The sequence below is a fragment of the Crotalus tigris genome, unplaced genomic scaffold (genome assembly GCF_016545835.1).
Source record: "Crotalus tigris isolate CLP2741 ecotype Arizona unplaced genomic scaffold, ASM1654583v1 scf7180000017628.32516253702:7417878, whole genome shotgun sequence".
NCBI lineage: Eukaryota > Metazoa > Chordata > Lepidosauria > Squamata > Viperidae > Crotalus > Crotalus tigris.
Window position 1 is genome coordinate 5,866,752 of NW_024096523.1, and position 25,566 is coordinate 5,892,317.

Consider the following 25,566-nt stretch of genomic DNA (forward strand, 5'->3'; position numbering starts at 1 on the left):
TCACCATATATTTTACACTGAAATTCCATATAGCTTCAAATTCAGGTATCTGTTTTGGTACCATTAAATACATTTCCCAAGAAACTAATTTTAGTGTGGAACATTTGCGTAGTGAAGGACTACTCAGTTTATTCATGTGAAAACCTGTCACAGGCATTTTACAATCAAAAGATAAACACTAATTTCCCTGAGTAAACTAACTCCCTCATATTGATGAGTATCATTGACCTGCAAAGCCTTACATTGAATTAATTACCTAGTCATATAATTAGAAACAATTTTCAGTATTTAAAGTCTTAATAAAAAAAGGCTGAAAAAAGATTGTGAAAGGGGAAAAATATGACAATAAACTACCTAGCACTTTACTCAGTGACAGTTTCTACCATTTTATATTCCTTCCACTTTTACTTACAGGTCCTGTAAGTAAAGACAAATTTTACATTAAAAATGCAAACCATAACTTCCATTTAATTTATTTCCTATATATTATCACTATTACTCTACACTAAAGGTAGATAGTAATTTCAATACAAAAATTGCAGCAGAGAAAAATGTCCTTAAAGATATACAATTATTTCTGCTGAAAATGTTCGCATGCACAATTACTGTGGCCAGTATTAACAATACCCCTTATTTATTAAAGAACACAGTAATAAAACTAAATTTAAAGATGTTTTTCATCAAGATGTATGTTAGTTAATACCAGGACTAGAACAGTTTCATCAAAAGAGCAATTTCAATTAAACTAATATTTCTGCTAAACAATTCAATAATATATATATATATATACATATACATATACATATATATATATATATATATATATATATATATATATATATATATATATATATATATATAAAAATAAAAACAAAAATGCGACTCTTGGGGGTATTCATATTGTCAAAATAATGATCACCAAGAGAATATCTATCAAAAATAGAATTTTAATCCACCAAGCTTTCGTCAAATACATTTGACATCGTCAGGGTTAAAAGGCAAACGCCGGGGGAAGTCTTATATACAGTTGTTTAATGCCTGTTTCCGGCTCTTGGAGCGTGTCATCGGCCCCAGCTGATCGAGTTGAGTCTCAAGCGCACGCCCCACATCAGCATCTATCCTCTTTCCATTGCTAATTTGCATTCTGTCATACGTTACTCCATTAGCTGTTTCAGAGTTGGGGGTCAGGATCTTTTTGTCTCCCCTGCTCATAACTCCCCCACCATCCCACACACGCCCTAAGGGAAGCCGTGGGGGAGTTATGAGCAGGGGAGACAAAAAGATCCTGACCCCCAACTCTGAAACAGCTAACGGAGTAACGTATGACAGAATGCAAATTAGCAATGGAAAGAGGATAGATGCTGATGTGGGGCGTGCGCTTGAGACTCAACTCGATCAGCTGGGGCCGATGACACGCTCCAAGAGCCGGAAACAGGCATTAAACAACTGTATATAAGACTTCCCCCGGCGTTTGCCTTTTAACCCTGACGATGTCAAATGTATTTGACGAAAGCTTGGTGGATTAAAATTCTATTTTTGATAGATATTCTCTTGGTGATCATTATTTTGACAATATATATATATATATATATATATATATATATATATATATATATATATACATACACATATATATTATTGAATTGTTTAGCAGATATATATATATATATATATCAAATATCTCTTATGTATAAGATTAATGCATACATGTACATGAATAGGCACATGGATATGTGTATACAGATATTAATGTGAGCTTTGTAGCACTTTATAGGTAAAAAGATTAAGATTTAAAGTTTTACAGATCTCATTTCGTTAAATGTATCAAATTGTACTCTATATGTACAAAAGCACAGGAGGAAACCCAAAACAATTTACTGAATATCATTACTACTAGAATACTTCTTTCAGGGGCAGGCCAGGGGGGAACAAGAGGAGCCCTACAAAAATTCACAATGGGATCACTTTTCAGAATAAGCTTCAAAGTTTTTTGATGTTCAAATACATATTCATATGTAAAGAACATTCTGCAGATGCAAAAAGTAAAACATTTATGCTTATTTTAATTTTGGACACAAAGTTCTGCTATTTATTTTTGTGGTTTGTTTATGATACAGGGATAGACAATCTGTTACCTTCCAGGTACTGTTAGTTTGTAACTAATTCTGGCTACAGCAAATGGGAATGAATTTAGTGAGCTCTAACTATCATCAAGGAAGGGGATTGTACAAAAAAATGCAAAAATTTAATTCCTGGCATCCTACTAAAAATTCTAAGAAAAATATTTTGATGAAACTCCAAATAGCTGGTGCCTGTTGGAATAGATGGTTATAAGACAATTATATAGACACAAAATTATAAATGATGGGGTCATTAGGCCATGAAGTATGGTTTATGAGAGTTCTTTATTAGAGACAGAGATATCCATAAAACATTTCATAACCCATCTGTCCCTCTCTGTGAATGTTTTAGTATGCCAACAGAGAGACAGATCAAATGCAAGTGGAATGCTTGAAGAAGCAAGTGCTAATCCATGCCATCTTTTCTATGAACAGAACAAGAAAATGTTATGCCCCTCTATTCAGAAATAAAATCCAGGGACACATCTCCAAGGATCTCAACCAAGGATCTGGGCTACAAATCTCCAAGCAATCACTGGATGGCAGCCAAGAGATATAACATTTCCCCACTTTGTTGCCACCTGGTGCCTGACTCCATTTTTATAGCCCAACTCTGGATGCTTTATCTCAGATAAGAAATTAATTTTGTTCCATGACCAGATACAGTGTAAAGCCCAACACCTATCAACCAAAGAGAGCAAGAACCATCCTCACAAACATCATGATGCCCCCCCCAACCTTCTCACACCTCATGTGTGAGTGCAACAGCCTTTTTCACACACACCCTTTCCAAATAAATGCTGTGGTTGGGGAATAACAGAGTTGGAAAGGACCCTGAAGGTCTTCTAGTCCAACCCACTTTCAGGCAAATGGTTGTCCTCTCTCGTTTTAAAAACCTTCAGTGCTGGAGCACCCACAACTTCTCGGGATAAGTCGTTCCGCTGAAGATGGGGGTGGGAGCCCATTTTCATCCAACCAAAAGTGGCCATCCAATTCAGGAAGGCCTGAGACTAATCCCGACCATCAGTCGAGCTGGGCTCCTTCCTCTGCCTACATTTGTTTATGTCATAATAATCGCGGAGGGGGGAGGGTAAAAGCAGCTCCTCCCGAGAGAACAACTTGCCACGCTCCCCCAACTTCCCCAGCCGATTTTAGCCCCCCAGGGGTCGCGAACCGGCCCCTGGGGAAGCGTCAAAAGAGCACCCACCGAGCCGGCCAGAAGGGAACCTCCATGGGCTTCCCCGTCTCCTTCCCCACCTGGCTCGTCTTCCCTTGCCTCTGCCCTGAGCCGGGTAGGGGGGCACCATCTCCCCCGAACACCCCCCTCCCGCGTTGGGCTTCTCCCCTCCAAGCACAAAATGGCGGGAGGACGCGCAGCCTAACGGTGAGAGGGGGGCGCTCGGCGGGTGGGGTGGAGGACGGCAAAAAGGTTTTAGGGGGAGAGAAGGCCGAGCAAGTCCTTTTGCACCGCCTCGCACGGAGTCCCTTCTCCATCCCACACCGAAGTTCAAACTCCAAAAAGTTCTGAGACAAAGGGGGAAAGGCGAAGAGCGCTCCCCTGCTTCCCCCACTTGGTACGCTCTAACTTTCCCTGCCAGTCCCCACTTTCTTTTGACTCACCTCCTCCTCCGCCTCCCCTCGGCTCGATTCTTCTTTAAACTCCCACAACAATTTTTTTTTTTAAACGAGCGCAGCTCGGAACAGCCAAGGCGCATGCGCGAAATAACTGGGGCGCGGGCCGTTCCGGCCGGCTTGTGAAAAACCGAAGGGATGAAGAGGCCGGAGGAGGGAGGGGGCGCGCGCCAGCTGAGCGTGGGCGCATGCGCATCGTGGCTGGCGTTCCTTTTGGCGGGCGCGGCTCGGGATGGAGAAGACTCACCTTGAGTGCCGGTCGTGGAGATGCGCGCGGGGAAAAGCGCTGCAACTCGACACGGGAGTTAGGCGCAGAGCGAGCCCTTGGTTTCGATGTAATCCGTCCAGAGAGCCTGCGAGCGGACGAAAAAAGTAATATTAAATAAAAGGCTGGTCGATTCAGTGGTTGCAGGAAAGGACTGTGCTTGTCTGTTGCTTGCAGCAAAAATCCCTATCACCAGGGTTGTTTGCACAATTTATTCCTCCCCCTCATCCTTCTAGGCCTACACCTCCTGCCCTCCCTCTCAAAGGACCCCAAAGCAGTTTGTGAGAGAGCAGTGAAAAAGTCTTGATATAAAACTTGACAAATCAACAACACTTGCAATAAATACATTTTTTAAAGTACTTAAAAAGTCAATAAACAACTGTTGTGAGACTATGGAGTTGATGGTATAAAATACTGAATATAAACACGGATCTGTGGAAATTGTTCTAAGTGCTATAAACAAGTTGATTTCAATATTCTTAATTCTTACTAAGGTCTTTAGGTCAACTACCTACCCTTCAAAGGAAGCAAAATGGGTATATCTTCTAGAGCTGGACATACAAAAGATAGCTCTCCAACTCCCACTGGTAGATTTTGCTTTGCTGTTCAGAAACTTGTCACGTAGGAGCTAAAGATGCACCTATTTATACTATCTTTTAAGTACACTTAAAAATAAGAAAGCATATCCTACTCTTGACTCCATGGATATACTGTATACTACAAATGGCTAGGAACAAGTACCACCATTATAATATCTGAATCCAAGACAATAAAGAATAAAAACAAGCCTAAAAGACAGTTACAAAAAAAGTCTTCATAGAGATGGAAATTGTCTAAAGGTACCTTTGATCAAAGCCTTTGGGATCTTTAAAAGCCATCCTCAAGATACTTAACTCTGCCTGGAATCAACATTTTTGCTGCTGCATCCTGGACATAGTTTCTGAAGACTCTTCAAAAGCAGCCATTTGTCATTCAGTCTGTCACTATAGCCAAAAATGACCTCAACAGTGCATCATTATAAAACATGTTTGGTGCATCAGTATAAGATGAACAAAGCAAGTTGCAATCACCTGAGCTGATATTATTTGCCTGAGATTTTTGAGTAATTCTAATTCTACTGTTACTGGATTTATGATTCTTTTAATTGGAAAAGGTCCTATATATTTTGGACCAAGTTTTTTACAGGGCTCTAGGGACTTTAGGTATTTTGTAGATAAGTACACCATTTCTCCTATAATGAATGGTGTAGGCTCAACCCTTTTTTTATCGGCTTGTGCTTTTTATGCCTGCCTAGCTTCATCTAGTGCTTTTCTAACTATTGGCCAGGTGTCTTGTAATTGTTCCATCCATTCTTTTAGTGATGGGATCATTGCTTTGTTTGGGGTTAATTCTGGCATGGGGTTGAAACTTTGACCGTTGGCTATTTGAAAAGGAGTGTAGCCTGTGCTGGAGTGGACTGCATTATTGTAGGCAACTTCTGCAAAAGGGAGTAAGTCCGTCCAATCACTTTGTTGGAAATTCAAAAAACATCTCAAATATTGCTCAAGTACTGAATGACAACGTTCCGTTTGTCCATCTGTCTGAGAGTGATGGCTAGATGTCAGTCCCTGAGTGGTCCCTAAGAGGGATAAAAATTCCTTCCAAAATGCAGACGTAAATTGCACCCCCCTGTCAGAGATGATGCGTTGGGGTGCCCCGTGCAATCTGTAAATGTGCTGGACGAAACGTTTTGCTAAGGCCTTTGCAGTGGGAATCTTTCGGCAAGGGATAAAGTGCACCTGTTTGGAAAACAAGTCAGTGACAGTCCAGATAACAGTATTCCCATTGCTTTCTAGCAATTCCACTATAAAGTCCATGGCTATTTCCCTCCAGGGGGCTGAAGGATTTGCCACTGGTTGTAATAGTCCTGGTGATTTCCCTTGCAACCTCTTTGCAGATGCACATTTTGGGCAGCTGGCAACATAACTTTCTATGTCCTTTTTTATTGATGGCCACCAAAATTGCCGTTTAATTAAGTGTAAAATTTTTACAAATCCAAAATGCCCTGCTGATTTTGTATCATGGCAAAGGTGCATGAAAGTGACTCTTTGGGTTGTTGGTATATATAACTTTTCTCCTACCCAAGGCAACCCGTCTCTCATTGTGCACACATTTTTGTTTTTCTGGAACCTTTCATCTGTTTCCAAACTTTTTCTGAATTCAAGTCCAGTTTGGCTGTCCAGTTGTGGTTTTAATTTAGCTTGGGTTCTTGTGGTTACTGGTGCTGCCAGTTGTAACTCTGCCATCATTGGTTTAGAGTCTGTGGCTCGTGTGCTGTTATATTGGGGCATGTGAGATAGTGTATCTGCCAGGAAGTTCTTTCTCCCTGGTCAATGTTTGAGCTTAAATTGGAACTGGTGAAAATGCTGGGACCAGCGGGCTTATTTGGGATTGAGTTTCCTGTGCATTTTTAGGGTTTCCAAATTTTTGTGATCAATCCACACCTGGAAGGGGATTTTGTTGCCTTCCAGGTACTGTCGCCATGTGAGAAATGCCCAACGTATCCCGTATGCCTCCTTCTCCCATACAGGCCAGTGCTGTTCTGTTTCTGTGAGTTTCTTGGATGTATATGCACAGGGTTGCAATAGTCCATCATTGTTTTCTTATAATAGAACAGCCCCCACTGCCACATCACTTGCATCTGCCTGTATTACGAAGGGCTTATCCATGTCTGGGTGTCTTAGTACTGGTTCGGCAGAAAAAAGTCTCTTTAGTCTCTCAAACGCTGCTTGGCACTCCATTGTCCATGTTAATGGCTGGCTAGGTTTTACTGAGGATGCTCCCTTCGTTTTTAGTAAGTTAGTGAAGGGCAAGGCTATCTGGGCAAATGAGGGGATGAATTGGCGGTAAAAGTTTGCAAAGCCCAGGAAACTTTGTAGTTGCTTTCTTGTGCGGGGTGGTGCCCAATCTAATACTGCTCTGACCTTCTCTGGGTCCATTTCAATGCCCTGGGGGGATATGCGATAACCTAGATAGTCTATCCTTTCCTGGTGGAATTCACATTTTGAGAGTTTGGCATATAGGTGGGCCGCTCGCAGCTTCTTTAAAACCGCTCTGACAAGGTTGACATGTTCCTCTTTTGTTTCGGTGAAGATAAGAATGTCGTCCAAGTAAACAAGGACCCCCTTAAACAGGTGCTCCCTTAGAACGTCATTGATTAATTGCATAAAGACTGCAGGGCCCCCTTGTAATCCAAATGGCAAGACTTTGAATTGATAGCACCCCATGGGGCAGTTAAATGCAGTCTTCCATTCGTCCCCTTCCTTAATTCTCATGCGATAGTAAGCTTCCCTTAGGTCTAGTTTAGAAAAAATTTTCCCTTTCAAGAGGTGTGACAGCATGTCTTTCATGAGGGGCAGAGGGTATAGGTTGCTTTCACTGATTGTATTCAGGGCCCTATAATCCACGCATAAACGTAAAGAGCCATCCTTCTTCTCTCTAAAAAGGACCGGGGCAGCCACTTTAGGCTTGGCTGGCTCAATGAAACCTCTCTCTAGGTTTTTTTTAATGAATCTTTCCATTTCCTCGTTCTCCTCTGCGCTTTGAGAGTTTTGCCCCAGGCTTGAATTCAATGGTACAGTCTGTGGGTAGGTGGGGGGGGGGAGCTCATTCGCCCTCTCCTCACTGAAAACTTCAGCAAGGTCTCTGTATTCCTCTGGTATTTCTGGTGGTCCCTTTTCCTCTCCCATGGATGCTTTTTCTATTCTTGATTCTGGTAGCCCCCCTTGGGATTTTAAGTCCATAGGGTCCCCCTTCGGGAATTTGATTTCTGTCGTCCTCCAATTTACCCAGGGGTTCCATTTTTTAACCATTCCATCCCTAGAATCATTGGGCATTCTATGCCTGGGGTCACCACAAACGTTATGTCCTCTTCATGTTTGCCCAGGGAGAGGTGTATTGGTAGAGTGGCTAGGGTGGCTGGCATCCCCCCTGCTATGGATCCATCTAACTGGCCAAATGAGATTGGTTGTTCCAGTCTCCTCGATGGGATGCCCAGATTCCCCACTAGTGTTGGGCTAATGAGGCAGCGGGTGCAGCCAGAGTCTACTAAGGCTTTCACCTTCACGGCTTCGGGCATGGTGGGAATTAATATAGTCACTGTCTTGAGGATGGGTGTGATGTGTCCACTTACCAGGGGTTCGCCCTCCGAGCTGTCATCTGAGGCATCCACCGGCCCTGTGGTGTAGGCTGGAGTTCTTTCCCCTTGGTGAGCAGAAGTGGGGGGTTCCGCAATTTCCATCATTCTCATGGCAGTTTCTTTTGGCTTAGCTGAAGACTTTCCGGATTTGTTGGTTGGGGATCTGTCTGGGTTGTGCTGGGGGGCTTTGGAGCGGCATTCTACAGCTCGATGCCCTTCTCTTCCGCACTTGAAACACCCCATTTGCTTCTTGGCTGTAGCCGGTGGTTTCACTGGTTTGTGTGTCAACTCAGGCGGGGAGCGGCTCCATTGTTTTCCTCGGCGGTGTCTTTCAATATGTCGATCTCTGCTTCCTCTGCCAAGATGTACCATTCCTCAAGTTGGTGTGGGTCCCCTCGGGGCAGGCAAGCGTCATATAGATCATAATTTAGTCCGTCTTTGAAATGGCTAAGGAGGATGTCTTCTGGCCAGTTCAGTTTGCTGGCAATGGCCCGGAATTCTTGTGTATATTCAGCCACTGGGCGTTTGCCTTGCCTCATCGTTTTTATCCTTTCGCGGGCTTTGCGATCAGCCAGGGGGTCTTCAAATCGTCTTCTCAAAGAGGACATGAAACGGTTGAAGTTACTGAGTTCTGGGACATTGGAGTCATGCAAGTTCACCACCCAATCTGCAGCCGGTCCATCCAGGGCAGATTGCATGATCCAGATGCGGGCTTTGTCGCTGGGGATGTCCTGCCTGTATTCCTCCATGTAGCTGAGGACTTGGGTTAGAAAAAACCCCAAGCGTGTTGGCTCCCCTTTGAATTTCACCTCCAACGGCGGACGTCTTGGAATGGATCGGTGCCTCCGTTGTTGGTGGTAGTGTCTTCCGTCCAGGTTGCCATCTGTGGTCCGGTAGGGGGTGGGGACTACTGGATCAGCAGATGTCCCCGGGGTTGCAGGTTCCATGTCCCCCTCAGTGTCTCTCCCTTTGCAGCTCCAGGAGCTGGGGCAGCCTAGGGAGCTGAGAGTTCTCTTCATCAGGTCAATAGCTTTCTCTAGGATCCAGTCTGAGTACGGTGCCCAGCTTTCTCCCTCTTCACTTGCGTGCAGGTATTTCTCCATCTCCTGCTTCCATTCTGGTTGCTTGGTCCCCCGTCTCAGGGTCACCTTTCTTGATTCCTTTCTCCACTCACTTTTCTTTCCAACGTCCATTGACCAGCGAGGCTTGTGGTCCCGTGTCTCCACCACTTCTTCTGCTGAGGAATCTGACCTCTCAGATCCCAACATCTGGCAAGGTTCCAATTGGGTCAGCGGCTCTCTTTCCAGGGAGTTTTCCCCTTTTCTTTCTCCATTGTCTGACATGGTAATTTTTTGCAAAATTCCCCGGCAAGGATCTCCCTTCCAGGTGGATTAATTTTGCAAGTCCTGTCTAATGTAAGGACCCACCCCACTTTGCATCTTAAGAAGACAGAACTCTTGGAATAATTCTTCCAACAGGAATCCTTTATTAAGAGAAAATGGTTGCAGGCATTCTAGACAGGACTTGGGGTCCAAGCTCTCCCATTCAAGGTTTTAAGGGGTTCCCCAGTAGTCCCACCCAATCACCCCCCTCTTCCAGCGACAGTTTCAGGCATCACAATCCCATCCCCTTTTCCTTTCTGCCAGCTGGATGGAGACTTCAGAGAAAACTACATGAAAAGTAATAGCCTCCTTTGTTTTGCTAAGGCCTTTTGGTGCTATCCACATTCAATCCCTTTGACGTTGTACCGAAGGAAGTGAGGGCCATAAAGCCCCTTTGTTTACCCCCTTCCCTTTCTTGTATGACAGAATCCAGAGAGGGCAGAAATGGGGTTTTCTATAATTGATAACTGGAGATGAAGTATAATTGGATTCTGACATATTCCCTTGATGAATGACCAGTACTGTATTCCTTATCCAACTTATTACGGTTTCAGATCATTATTATTGCTTTGGAAACAGATGAACAAGAAATATTGCTGTTGGAAAAGTGATTAAAACACCAACAAATTTGGATTGGTAAGAAAAGAGTTTATTCTGCAGAAAATAGAAAAGCGGTATGCAAAGCGCGTGGATCCTGGTGAGAGACTTCAACAGGAAGTTCTAAACCCAGAGACCACACAAAAATATTCAAACTCATAACATTATATACACTCCTATCGTGATGCCCCTGTCCCCTCCCCTTAGGTCCCATTTGAGAGGACCTCTGGGGGCATAATCTGTCCGATCTGCCTAGCCAGAATACATCATCCCTCCCCCTCGGTTACATTGTTCCAAACTTCCCTCTGTCATCCTTTTGTCTTATTAAGTGTATCTTCTAGCCAAGCCTCCTGGAATCTAGTGCCTACTAATTTAAAAATATTTTTTTCCTCAAATGGTTTTAAACTTTCACGGATCTCCTCTGCATTCTCAAAGTCAAGTATTACAGCATGTCCAGTCACCTTGTTTAGCATCAGCATTTGTTCGTCACTCTTATTGGTTGCATTTACCATTCCCTCCACCGTGTTTTATACAATACTTCTTATTATAGGGATCAAGCAGGGTAAGCACATTAACCCAAAAAATACAACTGCTAACATGAATAAAGCTTGTTTCCAGTTTCTAAAAATTCCTCCCAAGAACCCCTCATCATCAAGTATTCCAGTCCAGGTTTGGACCAGTACATGGGCTATTTTCCTCATCCTGTTTGTTATTTCCTCAGTGGCTTTCCTTTCATCGTCTATTTGCAGACAACAGTTGGTTAAATTAAATTTTCCACAGACCCTTCCTTCTGCCAATAAATAATCCAATATATAAATCCAAAATATAAATAATCTATATTTTGCTTTTCCTTATTATCAACTTCAAAGGGTCAGGTTGAGACACATGTTTCCACTTGGTTGGAGCGTCCACTGGTCCTTTCACACGGGTGTAGTGGGTCCAGCCCTTCTCTGCCATTCATACTGCTGTTTCGGATTTCAGCAGCACCTGGAAAGGGCTTTCCCACTTCGGAACCAGCTTTTCCTCCTTCCAACTCCGGATCAGCACCCAATCTCCAATCTGGAATTTGTGGACTGGAAACTCCAAGGGAGGAGTTTGTGCCAGCAATCCTTGTTTCCTGAGAAAATCAAAATATCTGGACAGTTTATGTACGTATTGCTTCAGTACTCTATCTCGAGTCTGGAGTGAATCTATACAAATTTGTCCTGGGGTAAAAGCAACTCCAAATAATAATTCATAGGGTGACAGTCCTATGTCTTTCCGTGGCTGAGTTCTAATTCTCAGCAGTGCCAGTGGCAGACACTTAGTCCAGGGCATGTGGGTCTCTAAAATTAGTTTGGTTAATGATTCCTTTATCTTTGCATTAGCCCTTTCAGATTTTCCACTGCTGGCTGCATGCCAAGGAGTGTGAAATTTCCAATTTATTCCCAAGGCTTCCATAATATTCTGCAACATATTTGCCGTGAAATGGCTCCCTTGATCGCTATCAATTTGAGTGACCATCCCATACTTGGGAATAATTTGATCTAGCAATACCTTGGATACCACCTTGGTAGTGGCATTACTACATGGGTAAGCCTCTACCCATCCGGTTAGATGGTCGATTATAACCAACAAAAACTTTATTTTGCCTATTCTAGGTAACTCTGTGAAATCTACCTGAATGCATTGGAATGGTCTAGGGCAGGTGGCCTTCCTCCTAGTTGCTGTTTTCTCATAGCTTGTCTGTTAGTTTTCTTGCATATGAGACATTTTTCAGTGATTAGTTTGGCCAAGGTATAAATTCCAATGCACCCATAATGTTTCAGGAGTTCATTCACCAATGTCTGAACCCCCCAGTGGCTTCCTTCATGTAATTTCTCCTATAATCCTTGTGCTATGGGTTTATTGATTACCTGCCTCCCATCTGGGAGAAACCATTTACCCTTCTCTCCTTGTTGTCCACCTATGTGCATTATTTCTTTTTCCTCTGTTTCTGAAAACACAGGGATCTCTTCTAGTGTTTCTACAATGGGTATTAAGACATTTATGCTTTCTTTAGTTGCTGCCCTCTTGGCTTCCTCATCCACAATCCTATTTCCCACACTTTCAGAAGGATTGCCCCTCTGATGTGTACTCACATGGATTATGGCAATTCTTTTTGGTAACTGGAGGGATTCCATTATCTGTTTGATCAACCCTTCATGAATCAGTTCTTTTCCTTTGCTGTTAATCATTCCTCTTTCCACCCAAATTTTTTCAAAACTATGGACCACCCCAAAGGCGTACTTTGAATCCATATAAACAGTTCCAGCCTTGTTTTCTAACAATTTTAGGGCCTGATTTAATGCATACAGTTTGCAAGTTTGGGCTGACCAGTTCTTTGGCAGGCTACTGGATTCTACCAGCTCTTTGGTGTGTCCATTTATGATTGCATACCCATTTTTCTTTAACCCATTCTCTACCCGGGAGGAGCCATCTATAAATAATGCCTCCCCATCTTCTAGTGGGTATTCTTCCAGATCCGATCTGATTTTAGTTTGCAAATCAATCACCTCTGTACAATAATGTTCCAAACCCTCTTGATCTATTTGCCTAGTGTTGGCCAGAAACTGGGCAGGGGTTAAATTGTGATCAGTGGTAAGTACCAGATCACTCCTTTGCATTAGTATGGTTTCATATTTTAGAATTCTAGAAACTGTAATCCACCTTCCTGCTTTTTGTTGCAATATTGTCCTGACTTGGTAGGGAGTACTTACAATAAGCACTCCTCCAAAGGTTAGTTTCCTGCTTTCTTGAACCAAAAGCGCAGTGGCTGCTATTGCCTGTATGCATATGGGCCACCCCCTTATTACAGAGTCCATAATTTTTGAGAGGAAGGCGGCTGGCTTCCTTTGTCTAGCCCAGTTTTGGGTCAACACACCTTGTGCTATTCAATCTTCCATATTTACAAACAAATGGAAAAGTTTTTCCAAATTTGGTAGACTTAAAACTGGGGCTTTTACTAAAGCTTGCTTCAGATTTTCAAAGTTTTCTCTTTCGTGGCCCTCCCACTTTAAACCCCATGGTTCAGTATCTATTAATTTAGAATATAAGGATTTAGTTAAATCTGCATACCCATTGATCCACAATCTGCAATATCCCACCAATCCTAGGAATTTTCTCAGTTCCTTTTTGTTTTTGGGTAGGGGTTGTGAGGCCACCCCTTCCATTCTGTCAGAGGTGATTTGCTGACTTCCTTCACTAATTAAATGTTCTAAGTATTTTACCTCCCTTTCCACATATTGCAATTTGGTTTTGGAAACCCTCAGTCCCTGTCGTCCCAGAAAGTTTAGTAATGCATTGGTAGCATCAATAGTTTCCCCTTTCCTTTTCCCAGAGATTAGAAGATCATCCACCTATTGTATTAAACATGTCCCCTTGGGCAACTGCAAGACTTCCAGAACTTGTTCCAAGACCTGTCCGAATAAGTTGGGAGATTCTGTAAACCCCTGAGGGAGTACAGTCCATTGGTATTGTTGTTTCCTTCCTGTATAAGCATTCTCCCATTCAAAGGCAAACATGGGCCTCGACTCATTATCTAGAGGACATGCCGAGAAGGCGTCCTTCAGGTCCACAACACTAAACCATTGGTGGTCTGGGGAATTCTTCCCATTAATGTATAGGGGTTTGGTACGACTGGGTGTCAGGTTTGGATAATTTTATTCAGGAGCCTCAAATCCTGGACAATTCTGAAGCTCCCGTCTGGTTTCTTTACTGGTAATATTGGAGTATTATAAGGTATCATAGAGGATTCCAAAAGACCATCCTTTAAGAGGACATCAATCACTGGCTGTATATCTTTTCTTCCTTCCATTGAAATGGGATATTGTTTTTGCCTAATTATTTTGTTGGGTTCTTTCAAGTGGATTTTTAAGGGGGGGATCTGTAACACCCCTTGGTTCCCCTCCCTCACCCAAACAGATGGGTTGATCTTATCCTCCTCCTTCTGGGTCAGTTTTCTCATGAATGCTTCAGGCTTGAATTCTAATTTTAATTGTAATGCCATCAGAGCATCTCGCCCTAATAGGTTTACTCCAGCCTCAGGAATATATAACATCTCAATATTAATTTTCTGTTCCCCATCTTTTACTCTGATTTCCAGGGGATTGATTTTGGGGACTTCAAATCCTTCCCCCTTTACCCTGGAAACTCTGATCACTTGCCCACTTAATTTCATTTCCAGAGTTAATACAGAAACGGAGTTCGGGCTGCTCTTGTATCTATTAGAAATACTAATTCTTCTTCGCTGGGTCCCACTAATAAATTTATCAAGGGCTGTCTGTGGGATTTAAATATAAAGTGCCCCTGACGTCTCTAATATTGATCCTCATCCTCTTCCATTAACTTGTACACTTGTGTTTCTTTCTGTTGCATGGGACAATCCTTCTTAAAATGTCCAGCTGGCCACACTCAAAGCATCGCCTTATGTGTTCCTCCTGGCCTGTGCTGTTCCTACTTCCCTGTATCCTTCCCCTGAATCCCTGATTCTGACTTCTCCTGTTCCAATCTGCCTTCCCACGTCCTGGTCCTCCTTCCGGAGCTCGAGGAGGTGGGGGTTCTTGCTGCTTTACTCCCTTTCTGCTTTACTTTCTCCGCGTCCCTCTGGACATATACTTTCTGAGCTTCTTTTAATAGGTCATCTATAGGTTTGGTAGTCCAATTATCCGGTCTTTGCAATTTCTTTGAAATATCTGGACAAGCCTTAGTCACGAACTGGATCCTAATGAGCAGCACATTTGCCGCATCGTCAGGCTCCATTCCTGAATACCTTCTCATCGTGTCTTTTAATCTTTGTAAGAAGGCAGCGGGGGATTCCTCTTGTTCAATGCTTAGAGCTTTTGTCATATTTTGTGCTTTTGGGACTGCCTCTTTTATTCCCCTTATAATTATGTTCCTCATATCCTCCATATTTGTCCTATGTGCTTGATTGTTATTATCCGAATTAAGTCTCATAGTGGGAATTTCATCCTCCCCCTTTATATTGTTATTAGTTGGAGGGGGTGATCCCGCTCCCATACTCGTATCGCAGCGGCCCAGATCAATTGCCTTTCTTCCCCGCCAAGAACGTGTTTTGTATAGCCATTAACTCATCCCATATATAAATGTTTGGTCCTAATAAATTGTCTAACTGTTCCGCTGCTCCCAAAGGGTCCTCTATCATATTTTTCATTTCTTTCTTAAAAGATCTCACTTCAGATGCTCAGAGTGGATCCTGTACAAACTTATTATTGGCTGGCCCTGGGCATTTATTCCGTTCGGAACGTCTCAAGGGAAACATTGTATCCCTTTCCTCTATGTGTTTAAACGGAAAGTCTTCTATGTCCTTTTTACATTGTTCCAATTCTTTCTGTAAGGCTTTATACTGATTAACTTTTTGTCTTATTTGAGGGCTCCCTGGGTGTGGCATAACAGGTGGAGCCTGGGCTATGTTAATCAGACCCGGATTATACGGTGAGGGTAAATGCTTTCTCTTCTCATCTTCTTCCTCTTCTTCATCTACTAAGAAGACAGGAGAAGGGATTTTTTCTGATATATTTGCCCATTTGCCTGGATTCCAGACCAGGGCATAATCTAGTTCATTATCGAGAGATTCACAAGCCTTAGTTCTAACGTAATCATATAAGTTTTGGCAAGTGAAATAACTGTTAGTTCCTAATCGGGGCCACTCAATTTTCTCGTCCTCCCACCATATAAAGCAGCACAAATTTACCATGTCTTCTTTTATTAAATTTAACTTAGTAATCAGTTTGTTATATGGTGGTTTCCCCCAGTTTTCTAACCGTTTTCCTAATGGACTGTGGGGATCTATTTTTAGTTTTGGATTTTTCCTAACCTTTTTCACACATTTCTTCTCCTGGGACCCTCCCAAATGGTTAGTTTACAATACAATTCTCTTGTCCTTACCAATCTAATGAGACCACGATTCGCTTCACCAAGCCTCTTTCTCCTTTTACTCAGGAGTCTGCTTTCACTCCGCCTTGCCAGCCCTTATGGCCCTCGGGCGTCTTACACACACCTCTCACAGATCTCAGACTCGAACTGTTCTACCCAACCCTCCGACCGCCTAGGTTTTATTCCTTGGTTTACACCAAGTTTTACTCACCTAGGTTCGTACACGAAGTTGCCCGGTCCTTGTCCTGGTAATTCTCTGGTCCCCTCTCCTCAGTTCTTACCAATCACCATTTGGTCTGTGGGCCTGGCTCTGTTTCGCTTCCTCAACCTGCAGCTGCAACCTTGGACCATTGAAATCAATGGGGCATGCCGTCCTCAGTTGACCTCACCTCCCGAAGATGCAGGAACAGATGTCCAAGGCTCCACGTTGGGCGCCAATTTGTTGGAAAACTGATTAAAACACCAACAAAGTTGGATTGGTAGGAAAAGAGTTTATTCTGCAGAAAATAGAAAAGCAGTTTGCAAAGTGCGGTGGATCCTGGTGAGAGACTTCAACAGGAAGTTCTAACCCCAAAGACCACACAAAAATATTCAAACTCATAAAATTACATACACTCCTATCACGATGCCCCCATCCCCTCCCCTTAGGTCCCATTTGAGAGGACTTCCGGGGGCACAATCTGTCCGATCCACCTAGGCAGAATACATCATCCCCCCCCCCCTCGGTTACATTGTTCTGAACTTCCCTCTGCCATTCTTTTGTCTTATTAAGTGTGTCTTCTAGCCAAGCCTCCTGGAATCTAGTGCCTACGTGCAGGGCTTGGCTAATCCTTCTATTGTTAATCAATTGTAACCATTTTATTTTTAAACTTCTCTGTTTCTCACAATACTGTGACAAGACCTCCACCCACCCCCCAAGCCCCCTGATGATATATCTCAACAGTTTAATGTAGATATTAAATAACCTGGGATATGAGTGAACTTTAAAAACTAAAAAAATATTTCATAATTTTATTAGTTTTTATAATGCCGCAGGTGTCTCTTCTTTTTTGTTTTGTTTTGTTTTCTGCTGTCCCTCTAGAAAAGGAAAGAAAAAGTCAAGAATCATAGTGGGGATTCCATACATTTATTAGGCCAAATTAGTTTTTGAATGGGTTTGAACATTTTTTTTTAATCTTGATTTAGTATTGAAAAAAATCACACTTAGCAGTAGTTGACATGATGTATGGCTTATCTGGGGGTACCAGAAATGGCTGGGTGGCCACTATAAAAGCAGCAACAAACATTTCCCGCATAATTTTGCTACCATGTGAGTGGCTGTCTGGATTCCTACAGTCCAGATCTGGTAGCCCTACTTATCATATTGTATGAAGCTAAATGTTCACTTCTCCATTTACACCCTCTAGAAAGAAGCTCTTCCTGTCTAAAGGACCATTTAGAATGCATGGCTATAGTGGCAGATAGTTTCATCACCTCAGTCTTATTCAATAATTTTCATTACAAGTCCAAATGTTTGTGACATGTTTTAAGTAGTCATCTCATAAGTATGAAAAAAATGCTTTTTTATTTATTGATATCCCTCCTTTATTAGTTATTTGTAAAACTAGGCAAGGCAACAAACATATCCAACACATCTTCCTCCTCCTATCTTCCCCACAATAACAATTCTGGGAGGTGAATTGGGCTGAGAGAGTGAGAATGACTGCCTCAAGGTCACTCAGCAGGCTTTCATGGCTAAGGTTGGACTTGAATTCACATCTCCTGCTTTCTACGACTAGAGTCCAAACTGGCTATGCTTGTAATTCATATGCTGGTGATCAGTTTGATTGCTTTGTCTACAGTTCTCATCTTGACAATCATTTTTGAAACAAGGGCAACTTTCAAACCATTTTTATTTATTTTTATTCAATTTATACATAGGCAGTCTTTGACTTACAACCATTTGTTTTAGTAACCATTCAAAATTACAGTGAACTTATTTCCAGTCCTTACTATTACAACCATCACAGCATCCCCATAATCATGTGATTAACCTTGAGACACTGTAAATACATACATGTATTTACAACAGTTGCAGCATTCCAAAGTCATGTAATTGTCTTTTGCAACTTTCCCAGACAGCTTTCAACAAGTAAAGTCAATGGAGGAAGCTGAATTTACTTAACAACCGTATGATTCGCTTAACAACTGCAATGATTTGCTTAACAACTGTGGCAAAAAAAAGGTCAACATCAGGCACAATTCACTTTACAAAAGTATCTCTTAGTCACAGATGTTCTGATCCCAATTGTGTTCATAAATTGAGGATTACTTGTATTCTTTTTTATTTGGGAAACCTTACTTGGGAAATACAATTTTGTCAAGACTTACTACTTTTGAAGCATCATATTTTTGTCTTTCTACTAATTCAAAATGTTTACCTTCAAAATTGGAAATGTTCTATTCCCCAGTTAAAACAACATTCCCTTCCCTTGGTTAAATGCTGTCCAACTCCATCTCTAAACTTTTGAGTTTTAACAAAGAAAAATAAAACCCTGGGGAGATATGAAGCTGGGGCAATTTAAAAGAAATTGAAGTTACAGAGGAGTTAGTGAGGAGTTAAAGGTTCAACTGAAGTAAATAAAACATATCCTTGATTGCCAGATAATTTTGAAACAGCTATTAACATTCACAAAAATATATTTTGTCTAATTTGCAAGTCTGATTTGAACATAAGATCCTGATTCTGCAAATTATTAGACACATATTTATACAGGTAAATCTCTCCCCATGTACACACATTTAAATAAATAAATATACATTTATTTATTTATATTCCCAACTACGTGGATCTAGGTTTGACCATATATATAGAAAAGTCCCACTGAATTCACTGGAAACTATTTTTTTCTTGTGCAAAAGGTGCTTTTCAAAAGGCAACTGGACCTTCTTGATTTTTTTCCCATAGCAGTCTTGATTATATTCCTTAGCAGTCATCTGGTCATTAGTACTCTTAGCATTCTGAAGGTCGGTCATTAGCTCTCTGAGAATTGTTGAGGTCACTTGGGGATTTATCTGTACTCTCAGAGTTACCTGAATATATCCTTCCATTCCCTACCATTCAGCCAGAACTGAAGAAGCTTCCTGGATGAAAAGTGAAATGTCTTCGAGAGGAAAAAAAACCTATGAAAGTCCAGTTGTCTTCTGAAAAGCATCTTTGAGACAACCATGATCTGGATGATTGATATTCTCCACAGACATTTAGGTTTTCTTACATTCAAACAGCTTCCAACATAGAAAGAAAGAAAATAAAGTCATTTATGTTAACCAGATGAGAAATGTACATATGTGATTGATTTGAAGAGGGGGAGAGGAAGAAGACACATTAAGTTTGTCCAAAGTAATTTATTCAGGATCTTCTCAAATGATCCTTAATTGATAATTGTACTTACCGTCTATATCAGTGGTTCTCAACCTGTGGGTCGGGACCCCATTTGGGGTCGAACGACCATTTCACGGGGGTTGCCAAACAACGCAGTCCATTTTTTCCCCCCTTTTCCTTAGCTGTGCTACTCCCTTTTATTCTATTGGCTTTTGAAAGCCAATAGAATAGACTCTCTTGAATAGAGTCCAATTCTATTGGCTTTCAAAAGCCAATAGGAATTGTCCAGGCTGTCTCTGCCCTGCTGAGCCCGCCAAAAGTCCCATTCTGCAAACGGTGCTGCACCAGTTGAGTAGTCCTCAACTTACGACCGGTTGAGTAGTCCTTGACTTACGACCGGTTGGGGGTCGCAGCATTAAAATGGTTGAGAACCACTGGTCTATATTGTAAGGTGTATCTAGTAAGCTAAAGCCAGCTAATTACTAAAACTACTAATGATATTCAGACATTTACCTTTTAACCTATTAATCTAGTCTCAAAGATACCTTTTCAACTTTGTTTTTTTTTCTTGAGAAAGATGTTTTGCTTCTCATCCAAGAAGCTTTTTCAGTTCTGACTCAATGACTGAGATGACCTGGATGACTGAGAATCTCCATAGACATCTTGTAGTCTAAGTGCTATAAAATTTGCCAGGTGACAGCAGCTAGTTGACCTTGGCTGCTGTCAAAAAACTAAGCACATTTGGACTTGTTTATCATGTGGATGGAAAACAATCCAGAAATTTTTGGGCTGTAGGCTAAATTTGGAAATAAAAAAATCATTTTGGAAGAAAGCAGTGGCAAATTGCTTTTGTATGATTGCCAGGAAAACCACATGAAGTCCTACAAGATTGAACAAAACTACAAGAAGACTGCTGTAAAAATGAATGTTCTACCAAAGTTTCTTTTCTTGTTTCAGATGATACCTATTTTTAAAAAAGATGTAAATTTGGAGGAATGGCAGAAGGGTATCAATAAATTCATTTGGACTGGGAAGAAACCAAGGGTTAAGTTTAAGATTTTGCAAGATGCCCGAGAAAGAGGAGGACTTAAAGCACCTAATTTGAAATTATATTATGATGCAGCCACCTTAACTTGGATAAGTGATTGACTTAATTTAACGAATAAGGATATTCTCTCTCTTGAAGGGTGGGATTTAATGTATGGTTGGCATGCATATTTAATTTTTAACAAGAAAGTTGATCGGGCTTTTAAATCACATATTTTGAGGAATGCTTTACTTCGAGTTTGGAAAAAGTATTATTATAGGTTAAATTATAAAACACCTATCTGGGGGATTCCTGGACATGCAATTGAGGGAACTTCTAAGGGGATGAATTTTGATAAAATCTCGTATAAAGAATTATTAATTTGGTCAGGTTCGGATTGGCATTTAAAATCCTTAGATGTATTAAGGCAAGAAAATATTCTACAGTCATGATTTCAATATTTACAAATAGTGGACAGGTGGACTGTAGATAAGAAAGAGGGAATAACATTAGAAGATGAAAACTTGGTAATTCAGATTAAAGATCAGAATCAGGCTCATATAAAAAGAATTTATAATGTTTTAATAGAATTAGATTCAGAAACAGAATTGGTTAAAGATTGTATGATTAAATGGGCTCAGAATATCCAGGAACCAATCCCATTGGATTTATGGGAGACAATTTGGATTAGAAATGTTAAATTTACACAAGCTCAAAATTTGAGGGAAAATTTTTATAAAATGTTTTATAGGTGGCATTTAGATCCTAAAAAATTATCTTGTATGTATTCTAATTTACAACCCAAATGTTGGAGATGTGGTAATACGGATGCAATTTATTTTCATGTTTGGTGGAATTGTAAAAAGGTAAAGGCTTTTTGGATTATGATTTGGTGGAACATTCAAAAGATTTTTAAAAGGAAGATAAAGTTTACTCCTCAATTATTTTTATTGGGTATTTTTGTGGATTTAGATGATAAAGAAACCACTTTAATGCTGAATTTATTAACTGCAGCAAGGTTACTAGTAGGTTCATATTGGAAGAAAGATTTGTTGCCTACTTTAGAAGAATGGATATTTAAAGTTTCTAATTTAACAGAAATGGCAAAAATTTCTGCTTATTTAAAGGATCATACACAAGAAAGATATATTATTGTATGGAGAAGATGGATAGATTATATTCAGAAGAAGTATGGGACTATAAAGTTTCATTTATTTTATGAATAAATTTTATAAGAGATTTGTTTATGATCATGTAATTTAAGGGGAGTTAAGGGCTAAGTATGATTTTTTTTCTTTCTTTTTCTTTTTTCTTTTTTATTGTATATTGTTAATTTTGCTATTAATAACCCTGTACTCTGCTCTGGGAAGTGAGGGGGGGTTGAGGGTGGGTGGGTGGGTGAGTGGGTGGGTAAATAGGTAGAATAGGATAATATAGATATGGTAATTTATGAGAGAGGTGCTGCTTGGGCGTTTCCCCTATACTGTATTCGAGAGGGATGAGAGGGGAGGAAGGTGAAGGGAGGAAGTAGGATGGTAAGAGGAGAAGGGGAGGGGAAGAGAGTAGTGAGGGGAGGAGAGAAAGAGGAGGGAAGTAAGGAAGGTATTAGGAAGGGTGGATGCAGCTTGGGGGGAACGAGCAAGCGGCACCTGTGGTTATGGTTATGGTTATGGTTATGGTTATGATTATGAATTTATTTTATTTTGTAAAGTGAATTTTGTTGTATAACTATGTTGGATAAATGGAAAATAAAAAAAATTAATAATAAAAAAAACTACAAGAAGACTGGATGTGCTGACTATACAGAATGTCTGTCCTGATGCAGAATATTCTTTCTTGTCCTAATATTGCAAGTACCTGTAGCACCATAAAGGGACTGTGGGAAGAATCCAGAGAAAGAAATATTTTGGGAAATATTAAAAAGGCAGAATATATTTCCCCAAAGCAGAATATATTTCCCCAAAGGACTTTAAAGGCAGAAACCAACCCCACCCCCAAGTCTCTCTACCCCAAACAGAAACCAGGTCTGCAGAAATGCAGATGTGATAATCTTGTCAGAAAGATTGGTGTCAGGAAGCTGGGATTAGAAAGAAAGATCCCTAGAATTAACAATCCCTCACACCAAAAATCCAACAGTCATCAGCCCCAGCCCCAAGAAAGCAGGATATGACCTTTGGGACATAAGAGGTTTAACCCACCATCATCAGAATACCAGAAAGGCACTCAGACTCAGGTCAAAGTTCATGCCACAGGAACAACTCTAAACAAAAGACCAAGAAGGTATAAAAACCCACTCCTTACTACATGTGGTCAGTTTTTTTCCAGAGCCATCTTTCTGTCTGGCTCTCCTCTTCAATAAATTCAACCTTCTTTCTAAAGCAGACGCCATGCTGTTTATTCCTGGCTTGGACTGGACTCTGATGAAGATTTTTCCTTCAATAGGACTATGAAATATTTGGAGAGAAAATTGTAGATGGACTGTTAGTAAAGGGTAAAGCACTAGACAATGACCATCTATTGCAGTGGTTCTCAACCTTTCTAATGCCGCGACCCCTTAATACAGTTCCTCATGTTGTGGTGACCCCCAACCATTTTCGTTGCTATTTCATAACTGTAATTTTGCTACTGTTATGAATCGTAATGTAAATATCTGATATGCAGGGTGTATTTTCATTGTTACGAATTGAACATAATTGAAGCATAGTGATTAATCACAAAAACAATATAGCAATGCTCGATGGAGAAGTTTATTCTTCCTTGCTCAAAAATGTTGGGAGGGAGGGAAGGGGAAGGAAGGAAGGAAGGAAGGAAGGAAGGAAGGAAGGAAGGAAGGAAGGAAGGAAGGAAGGAAGGAAGGAGAGAGATTGAAGGGGAAGGGATGGAGATGGAAGGAAGGAAGGAAGGAAGATTGAAGGGGAAAGGAAGGAGATGGAGAAGGAAGGAGATTGAAGGGGGAGGAAGGAAGGAAGGAAGGAAGGAAGGAAGGAAGGAAGGAAGGAAGGAAGGAAGGAGAGAGATTGAAGGGGAAGGGATGGAGATGGAGATGGAGATGGTAGGAAGGAAGGAAGGAAGGAAGGAAGGAAGGAAGGAAGGAAGGAAGGAGAGAGCGAGATTGAAGGGAAAGGGATGGAGATGGAGATGGAAGGAAGGAAGGAAGATTAAAGGGGAAAGGAAGGAGATGGAGAAAGAAGGAGATTGAAGGGGAAAGGAAGGAAGGAAGGAAGGAAGGAAGGAAGGAAGGAAGGAAGGAAGGAAGGAAGGAGAGGTTGAAGGGGAAGGGATGGAGATGGAAGGAAGGAAGGAAGATTGAAGGGGAAAGGAAGAAGATGGAGAAGGAAGGAGATTGAAGGGGAAGGAAGGAAGGAAGGAAAGAGAGATTGAAGGGGAAGGGATGGAGAAGGAAGGAAAGAAGATTGAAGGGGAAAGGAAGGAAATGGAGAAGGAAGGAGATTGAAGGGGGAAGGAAGGGAGGAAGGAAGGAAGGAAGGAAGGAGAGAGAGATTGAAGGGGAAGGGATGGAGATGGAGATGGAAGGAAGGAAGATTGAAGGGGAAAGGAAGGAGATGGAGAAGGAAGGAGATTGAAGGGGGAAGGAAAGAAGGAAGGAAGGAAGGAAGGAGAGAGATTGAAGGGGAAGGGATGGAGATGGAAGGAAGGAAGGAAGATTGAAGGGGAAAGAAAGGAGATGGAAGAGGAAGGAGATTGAAGGGGGAAGGAAAGAAGGAAGGAAGGAAGGAAGGAAGGAAGGAAGGAAGGAAGGAAGGAAGGAAGGAAGGAAGGAAGGAGAGAGATTGAAGGGGAAGGGATGGAGATGGAAGGAAGGAAGGAAGATTGAAGGGGAAAGAAAGGAGATGGAGGAGGAAGGAGATTGAAGGGGGAAGGAAAGGAAGGAAGGAGAGAGAGAGATTGAAGGGGAAGGGATGGAGATGAAAGGAAGGAAGGAAGGAAGGAAGATTGAAGGGGAAAGAAAGGAGATGGAGGAGGAAGGAGATTGAAGGGGGAAGGAAAGAAGGAAGGAAGGAAGGAAGGAAGGAAGGAAGGAAGGAGAGAGATTGAAGGGGAAGGGATGGAGATGGAAGGAAGGAAGGAAGGAAGATTGAAGGGGAAAGGAAGGAGATGGAGAAGGAAGGAGATTGAAGGGGGGAGGCGCTGCCAAGGACGCACAAGCAGCTCCACACCATTGCCCAGGGAGGGTAGGAGGCTCTGGCAGAGAGCCTGGTGGAGAGCCAAGCTTAGTGATTGTTCAAAATTACAACGGCACTGAAAAAGTGACTTATGACCATTTTTCACACTTATGACTGTTGCAGCATCCCCAGGGTCATGTGATTTACATTTCGATGCTTGGCAATTGATTCATATTTATGGTCACATTGTTCCAGGGTCACGAGATCCCCTTTTGCAACCTTCTGACAAGCAACGTTAATGGGGGAAACTAGATTCACTTAACAACCATGTTACTAATTTAATCTCTCTCTCCCTCTTTCTTTCTCTCTCCCTCTTTCTGTCTCCCTCTTTCTCTCTCTCTCTCCCTCTCTCCCCATTTCTCTCTCCCTCTCCCTTTCTTTCTCTCCCTCTCTCCCTTTCTTTCTCTCTCCCTCTCTTTCTCTCTCCCTCTGTCTTCTTTCTCTCCCTTTCTCTCCCTTTTTCTCCCTTTTTCTCTCTCTCCCTCTCTCCCCCCTCTATTTCTCTACCACCCTCTCTTCCTTTCTTTCTCTCTCCTTCTCCCTCTCTCTCTCCCTCTTTCTCTCCCTCTGTCTCTTTCTTTCTCTCTCTCCCTCTCTCTCTCTCCCTTTCTCTCCCTGTCTCTTTCTTTCTCTCTCCCTTTCTCCCTTTCTCCTTCTCTCTCTCCCTGTCACTCTCTCTTTCTCTCTCTCCCTATTTCTCTCTTTCTCTCCCTCTCTCTATTTCTCTCTCCCTCTCTTCCGCTCAAAGATCCTTAAAATCCTTAAAGGTTATGCTTGGGTGGAAGATTTTTTATTTTACAGATGGGGTGGGTTGGCAGACAAGTACTCAAAAAAAAAAAAAAAAAAAAAAAAAGAAAAGAAAAGAAAAGAAAAGAAAAAAAAAGTGCGAATAGGTGTCTAGTAGCTAG

At 41.6% G+C, this 25,566-nt stretch overlaps 1 protein-coding gene across 3 annotated transcripts in view; it reads right to left on the bottom strand.

Moving 5' to 3' along the window:
* The window catches only part of LOC120304141 (lethal(3)malignant brain tumor-like protein 4), a 110,358-nt gene extending 105,410 nt beyond the window's left edge, over positions 1–4,948 (bottom strand). For 2 of the 3 annotated variants that reach the window (XR_005555643.1, XM_039334356.1), the window contains exons 1-2: positions 4,861–4,948; positions 4,000–4,105 (exon numbers count right to left, since the gene is read on the bottom strand). Coding sequence is in view for 1 of the 3 variants with exons in the window: in XM_039334356.1 (XP_039190290.1) it covers positions 4,000–4,105; positions 4,861–4,895 (141 nt within the window). In the remaining 2 variants the exon portion in view is untranslated. Of the gene's footprint in view, positions 1–3,740; positions 3,899–3,999; positions 4,106–4,860 lie in introns of those variants that run through there. The other variant, XM_039334357.1, reaches the window with a different exon arrangement.
* Between the last annotated feature and the right edge of the window lie 20,618 nt (positions 4,949–25,566).